The sequence below is a fragment of the Thamnophis elegans genome, unplaced genomic scaffold (assembly GCF_009769535.1).
Source record: "Thamnophis elegans isolate rThaEle1 unplaced genomic scaffold, rThaEle1.pri scaffold_286_arrow_ctg1, whole genome shotgun sequence".
In the NCBI taxonomy this organism is placed as follows: Eukaryota; Metazoa; Chordata; class Lepidosauria; order Squamata; family Colubridae; genus Thamnophis; species Thamnophis elegans.
This window is the reverse complement of record NW_022473756.1, coordinates 1-7,198: the sequence shown is the minus strand read 5'-3', so window position 1 is coordinate 7,198 and position 7,198 is coordinate 1. Positions and strand designations below refer to the sequence as shown.

Sequence of the window (7,198 nt, the reverse complement as noted above, 5' to 3'; positions counted from 1 at the left end):
GCTAAACAAAACAAAAAAAAAACAGCTTAACAAACCACTTGCACACACATCTGGGTGCATTCATTTTGTAAATCCGACCCACTTTAGCAGGCAAACAAAATTAGAACCTGCACTTAATTTACTTTCTCCCCCCATTTTGTGCAAAAAAACCAAAAACCAAGAGAAAGGCATCTTTCGATCTGCATCAGCCAGGATTTCTGTGCAAAATTCCACAATTGGGTCCAATTTCCAAGGCAGTGTGTTTTGTGTTTGTCGTCTCCCCCACACACATTAAGCAATTGGTGCAGGAGTCAAGCCCTTTGTGTTCCTGCAAATCCCGGGCATATGGAAGTCAGCGAGCTGTAAAATACTTACACAAACTACCCTTGTATCTCATTTGTTTACGGGTTTTCAGCGGGCTGCCAGGGAGAAGACAAAACAAAACAAATAATAACAATAATAAAAAAGGGAATCGGAGTCTTAACAGCTCTCTAAATATGCAACTGATTGTTTGTTTGGCTGCAATATTTGTGGCCATCTGCTCGCCTCCTGCATGCAAGCCAGGGGAAGGGGAAGAGGGAAACGGAAAATGAAGGCAACTCAAGAAATGAAACAATATAGAAAATGTCACTTTGTCAATGTCAATTTGTCCACTTTTGATCCCTTCTGCTTTGCAACGGCGGGTTCATTATGGAGTTGACATGTGTCAGTGGATTACCCACACACACACACCCTCCACAACCTGGCATTTTCCTCTAAGGGAAATCTGGACCCTTCAGAATTGGGAAGCTGTTTATTTCACTTTGCCCTGCAAATTTCACTTTAACCTGGAATAGATCCATTCAGGACTTTACACTTAGAAAGTCTAACTTCCTCCCTCCCTCCCTTCTTTCCTTTGTTGTTCCTTTCATGCTTTTCTCATTCCTTCTCTTTAATTTTCCCTTCCTTTCTTCCTTCCCTTTCATTTTTCCTTCCTTGCCTTCATTTCCCTTTTTTTCTTTCCTTCCCATTCATTTTTCTTTCTTTCCCCCCTTCCTTTATTTTTCTCCCTACTTCTCCCCTTTCTTTTCTTTTTTCCTTCATTCCCATTCATTTTTCCTTACTTCTTTGTCCTTCCATTACTTTTCCTTCCCTCCCTTCATCTTCCTTCCTTCCCCCTTTTCCCGTTCTTATCTTCCTTCCTTCCTCCTTCCTTCCTTTTCATTTTTCCTTCCTTCTTCTCCTTCCCTTTCTTTTATCCTTCCTTCCTTACCATTCATTTTTCCTTACTTCTTTGTCCTTCCTTCCTTTGTCCTTTCTTCCCTTTCATTTTCCTTCCCTCCCTTCAACTTCCTTCCCTCCCTCCCTTCCTTCTCTCTCATTTTCTTCCTTCCCTTCATGTTCCTTCCTTCCCTTCATCTTCCTTCCTTTTTTCTTCCCTCCTTCTCTCTCTCCATCCCGCCTCTATCAACTATCTTTCTAGATCTATCTATCTATCTATCTATCTATCTATCTATCTATCTATCTATCTATCTATCTATCTATCTATCTTTCTTTCTTTCTTTCTTTCTTTCTTTTTCTTTCTTTCTTTCTTTCTTTCTAGATCTATCTATCTATCTATCTATCTATCTATCTATCTATCTATCTATCTATCTATCTAGCTATCTAGCTATCTAGCTATCTAGCTATCTAGCTATCTAGCTATCTAGCTATCTAGCTAGCTATTTAGCTATCATCTACCTACCTACCTATTTATCTATCTTAGATCATCTCAACCACCCACCTGCCAATTCTGGTTTATTTTTGTGTGTTTTCTGCCTATTTGAGCCGTGGCAGCGCAGTGGTTAGAGTGCAGTACTGCAGGCTATTTCTCCTGACTGCCGGCTGCCTGCAATTTGGCAGTTTGAATCTCACCAAGCTCAAGGTTGACTCAGCCTTCCTTCCGTTCTTCCGAGGTGGGTGAAATGAGGACCCAGATTGTTGTGGGCAAGGGGCTGATTCTGTAAACCACTTAGAGAGGGATGTAAAAGCACCGTGAAGTGGTATATAAGTCTAAGGGGCTATTGCTGTTTATGGCAAGTGGCAAAAAGTGTACGGGCCTGGACATAAACATTTCTCATGGTTTCTCCAGCACGGAACATCCAGCAAACTAACAGCTTCCTGCTCTTACTGACATCAACTCTCCCCCTCACTCAAAATATACAAAACAACTTCAGGGGTCCTCAAAGTACAGCTCACAAGGCCTCTTTCTTTGCCCCCCCCCCCAGTACGGGAACTTTGGTTGCCGCGCTCCAAAAAACACGTGGCACGGCTTTCTTTTTGGAAAGGTTTACTAGCCCCTCGCCAGCACTTCCAATCAAATTTTGTTTTGGAGGGTGGGATGAGGGGGGAAGGGGCTTTCATAACTGGCCCGTTTATTCTTTCTCAGAAGCACTTCTTCTGCAGCACCGTGGAGCCAACCTCTCTGTATTCTTCCTGGGTGACCCACATGTTCTGAAACGAAGGCAGGCTGGTGAGCACCGACGCGCCAATCCAGACAGAATGTATCCGGTTTGCTGGGGCTTCCAGATTGGTCGGCAGGCCGCGAGGGCCTAGACTTCTTAGCTCTTTGAGAAGACGTTCGCTAAGACCAGGGAAGAGGGTAGATCCTCCCGCTACGATGAGGCTTCTCCAGAGATCCTGGCGGATGCTTCCTTCGCATTTGGAGATGCTCTCGGCGATCATTTGGTGGATTCCCGGCGCCGCAACTCCCGCATCCGTTGGGTTGAACAGGGCTTCAGGAGCTCGGAAGAGCTGGTCCCCGATCTCGACAGGCGTGCCATCAGGGAGGGTGTATTCGCGGACGGATGCTTTGCCTTTCGGGTGTCCCGAATCCAGAGCCACATAGCACAGGTTCTCCTTGATGTTCTTCACAATCTCCTTCTCGGCGGAGCTGAGGAAATTGTGGCCGCTCTCCAGCAGGAGGGTCGCGAGATATCGGGTGACGTCCCGTCCCGCGAAGTTCATCCTGGAGATGGCGTGGAGCAGGCAGTGGCCTTTGTAGATGGGGACAGTCAACGTGACTCCGGCACCGCTATCTAAAACCAAACCGGTGGTACGGGCAGAAGCGTACAAGGCCATCAAAGCTTGAAGGCCTACAAACATAGCCGGCACTTGAAAATGCTCAAACATGATCTCTGTCATCTTCTCTCGGTTGGCTTTTGGGTTCATGGGTGCTTCGGTCAACAACACCGGCCTCTCCTTGGCTCTTGCCTTGAGTCCATGCCTGTAGATGTATCTCCAGATCTTCTCCATGTCATCCCAAGAGGTCACGATTCCATGTTCCACCGGGTATTTAAAAGATAAGATCCCTCTTTTGGCTTGGGCTTCCTTGCCTACGTAACAGGTCCTCTGAACGGGGCCAAACATGATCGCCCGGGTCTTTGGGTAGCCAACAACTGTTGCCACCATGGCCCTGGGAGCCTCCTCCCCGGAAAAACCCGCTTTGCAGATTCCTGACCCATTGTCAATAATGACAGCGCTTCTCGACTGAGACATCTTCGATCCGAAGAGCTGAATTTGCAACGGCTCTTTTCCTCGCTCTCATAGGACACAGAACATTGGGTCCGTCTAGGTTCTAGATCCTTAGATCTCACAAACGGGTTTCTCCCTTTTTCAAAACTGGCTTCTTCTATGATGTACAGGCGACATATATTTCTGGGAACAAGGTCTTCTCTGAATAACCAGGACTTGTCTTGGAGTGATGGAGTGATTGGGAGCGTCCACCATGGATGTTCAGAGATTATTGTTATTACTGGTTATCTTTGTGAACCAGGATCAACGAAAGAGGTTTCAGATGGCCAAGGATGTAGGACACCATGATGCTTCTCAGATCCCCGGTTTCAATTTATTCACAGTGGCGCCTCTGTGGTGTTAAAGCTGGACTGCGTGGTCTTCTCGGTTCAATTTTTTGCAGAGGTTTAAGAAGCTTCCAGTTTGATCTTCAGTGGTCAGCCAATGGAGACCAAGTTGACGTTGTCATCCGGCAAGTACAATGACATCAAAGAGAACAATGGAAGTGCTAAGGTGGGCCTCGTTTGGGGGCCCACCTAGGTGAACCTCTGGATTGACAACTGAGACAGACACCTGAGATAGCGATCGGAGGGAAAAATCAGTAATAGGAACAGTACTATAGTCAGTAACAGGAAGAGTGGAGAAGTGAGTTGCTGCTACAGGAAGACAGTCCAAAAGTAGAAGAAACCATCTGTCCCAAATGTTTGAGCAGAGGGGGATGGACTAGAAGACCTCCAAGGTCCCCTTCCAACTCCGTTAGACTGTTACAATGACTGCTGACCAAGTGTAGACGGTTCTATAGAGGATCACCACACCTTGATGGTCAGCAAGTGGCCTACGGTATCTTCAAGGGCCGCTCAATGAGAAGGCCAATCGCAGTAGTCCAGCCAAGAGATTTACTTTCCAGTTCATAAACCATGTTTTCGGTAGGTAAGCCTCCTTGGCTCGTTTGACCCACAATGATGGTTGAATTAAGCTTGCACGGAACAAGGGACCTTAAACTACGCCAACGTTCACACGGGACTCTCAGCCGCAACACTGAAAAGATTCAACCGAGGTTTAGCTCAGGGAGTTTAGCACCCGGTGTGAATGCAATAATAAGGGAACGCCAAGGTGAGACAACCTTCACACTTGCATTTCTATATTGGGAAGGTGAAAAAAAAAAAACAAATTACAGACTGTTCTCGGCATACGACCACAACGGAGGTCGTACGTTTCTGTCGCTGAGTGAGATGGTGGCTAGGTGCGTGTTTGCCTCACCTGACGAACTTTCTTGCCACGGTTGTTCGAATGAATCCGTGCAGTTCTCAAGTTAGTCACTTGGGGGGGTGAATAGAATTCCCTCGGGAAACTGCAGCTGTCATAAGCATCTGCATTTTGTTCACGCCACCCCGGGGATGTTGCAACGGTCGTAAGTGTGGGGAAAGGGTCCTAAATGGTCACATTTTCGAAAGGTCGCTAAGTGAACTGTTCTAAGTCAAGGACTACCTCAGAGGTGATATTTTGCCGGTTCGTGCCAGTTTGGGGGGGGGGGGGCGAACCAGTAGTGGCGGTGGCGCAAGGCTCCACTCACCCACCCAGACAGAACATGGGGAAGACAGTACCCCTCGTACACGGGGAAGGCGTGGCTGACCTCAAACCCAGGAGGTTCTGCGCATGCACAGATATGCGGGCGCGCTCCCGCTACCGAACCGGTGGTGAAGAAAATAGGACACCATTACTGGACTACTAAGCAGGAAGTACATTAAATCCACATAGTTTCTCGTGCCTTTAAATCAATTATTTATTTAACCTTTTGGGGAAAAGGTGAACGCTTGCAATTTTTGTCTTTTAATCGTTTTCCGCTTTTATAGCCAAACGAGGAGAGGTTTCCCCGTCCTCAGTAACACCGTCGGTGGACAATATTTGGCCCGTATTCTCGGTAATCGGCAGCCGTCACCCACATCTGTTTGAAGGTGCTCAAGGAGGTGATGATCGACGCCCCGATCCATGCCGAGAACCATCGGTCTGGGGGAGCGATGACCTTAATGGGGACACCTTGGGGGGCTTCCCCTTCCAAGCCTTTGAACATCCGCTCGTCCAAACCTGGGAAGAGGGAAGACCCTCCCGAGATTAGCACGTTGGAATACAGGACCTTACGGATGCTGGGGTCACACTTCTTGATGCTGTGGGCCACAAGCCTGGGTAGACCATGTCCCTTGTGGTCGATGTTGCTTGGGGTGAATAGGATCTCGGGGGCCAGGTAGAGGGGGTCCCCAATTTTGATCCTGTTGCCGTCGGGAAGCTTGTACTCTTTGGGGAGCTCTTCGGAGTGCTTGCTGTCTCGGTGGCGGGCGTCCAAGGCCACAAAACATAACTTGACTTTGATGTTGTCCACCACAGTGTTGGCTTCCGGAAAGTTCCAGAAGTATTGCCTGTTTTCCAGGAGAAGTTCCCTCAGGAATTGCGTGACGTTGCGGCCCCCGAGGCCCAGCTTGGACACTGCGTGGGGAAGACAGTACCCCTCGTAGACGGGGACGGCGTGGCTGATCCCAAACCCGCAATCAATGACGACCCCCGTGAAACGGGCAGAGGCGTAGAGGGAGAGGATGGCCTGGATGGAGAGATAGAAAGACGGAACCTTAAAGCATTCAAACATCACCTGGGTGAGCTTGGCTCGGTCTTCTTTGGGATTCAAGGGGGATTCTGTCATCAGCAGAGGTCTCTCGAAGGCCTTCACCCCCAACCCTTTGTCGTAGATGTACTTCCAGATGGTCTCCATCTCATCCCAGCAAGTGATGACGCCCGCTTCCATGGGGTAGGCCAACGAGAGGCTATCTTGTCTATGCTGGGCTTCAAATCCCACGTAGCATTCCTTCTGTTTAGCCTTGGAATGTGGCAGCTTGCTTCTGGGGTAACCGAGGACAGTGGGCATGACGTGCCTTGGGCTAATTTCTCCAGAAATCCCCGATTTGCAAAGTCCGGAGCCATTGTCAATGATGACAGCGTGGGAGTGGGAGAGCCGAGCCTTCGACGCGAAACCTTCTCGGCCCATTTCAGGAGAACATCAACCTGTTCAGCAACTGACGATAGGCATGGTGTCGGAGACTCCGAGACGTGTGTTTTGAGTGGTCCCGGGGAATAAAAACACTTGCGGTTTCCTCAGTGCTCTATCAGCCTGAAAACGACGACAATGGCAAAAACCCACGGCCTCTCTTCCCATTTGAGAAAAATTGGAAAAAAATAGTCCATAGCCACGACTTCACAATGAATGAGGTCCTGTCTAACCATTGTTGAGTTGTCTCTAGGAGACCAGAAAGTTCAAGAGGCCTTTCAAAGCTACTTTGATGAAGAGACAAAGATGGTTTCAAGTCTTCTCTTAGTCAAGATCTACTATCTTGACCGGAAATGGTCTTCAGGTATTTAGGATGGGACCAGAAAGTTCAAAGCTACTTTGATGAAGAGAAAAAGATGGTTTTGCCTTTTCTCCTAGACAGGATCCACTATCTTGACCAGAAATGGTCTTCAGATATTTAAAATGAACTCTTCCACAAATGCAAAATAAAGTCCAAGACACCTCAAGAACACGGCTGTCTTCACAAGAACACAAGAACACAAGAACACAAATCATCTCCTCTCTCTCTTTCTCCATCACTGTTCTTGCTTCTTCAGTTGTTGGGTTTCCTAGAATATAGAATAGGATCGGAAG

At 47.8% G+C, this 7,198-nt stretch overlaps 2 protein-coding genes across 2 annotated transcripts; both read right to left on the bottom strand.

Annotated features, from left to right (window-relative positions):
- Positions 1-2,285: 2,285 nt before the first annotated feature.
- Positions 2,286-3,495, bottom strand: LOC116523433 (actin-85C-like). The gene has a single exon (XM_032238548.1). It carries the CDS (start codon positions 3,493-3,495, stop codon positions 2,383-2,385), a length of 1,113 nt encoding a protein of 370 aa, XP_032094439.1. The 3' UTR covers positions 2,286-2,382.
- A 1,894-nt stretch (positions 3,496-5,389) lies between these two features.
- LOC116523432 (actin-related protein T2-like) lies at positions 5,390-6,544 on the bottom strand. The gene has a single exon (XM_032238546.1). It carries the CDS (start codon positions 6,542-6,544, stop codon positions 5,390-5,392), a length of 1,155 nt encoding a protein of 384 aa, XP_032094437.1.
- Positions 6,545-7,198: the final 654 nt, after the last annotated feature.

What these genes read in the sequence shown, in the direction of transcription:
- LOC116523433 (XM_032238548.1), bottom strand. Translation starts at nt 3,495, where the DNA reads ATGTCTCAGTCGAGAAGCGCTGTCATTATTGACAATGGGTCAGGAATC.
- LOC116523432 (XM_032238546.1), bottom strand. Translation starts at nt 6,544, where the DNA reads ATGGGCCGAGAAGGTTTCGCGTCGAAGGCTCGGCTCTCCCACTCCCAC.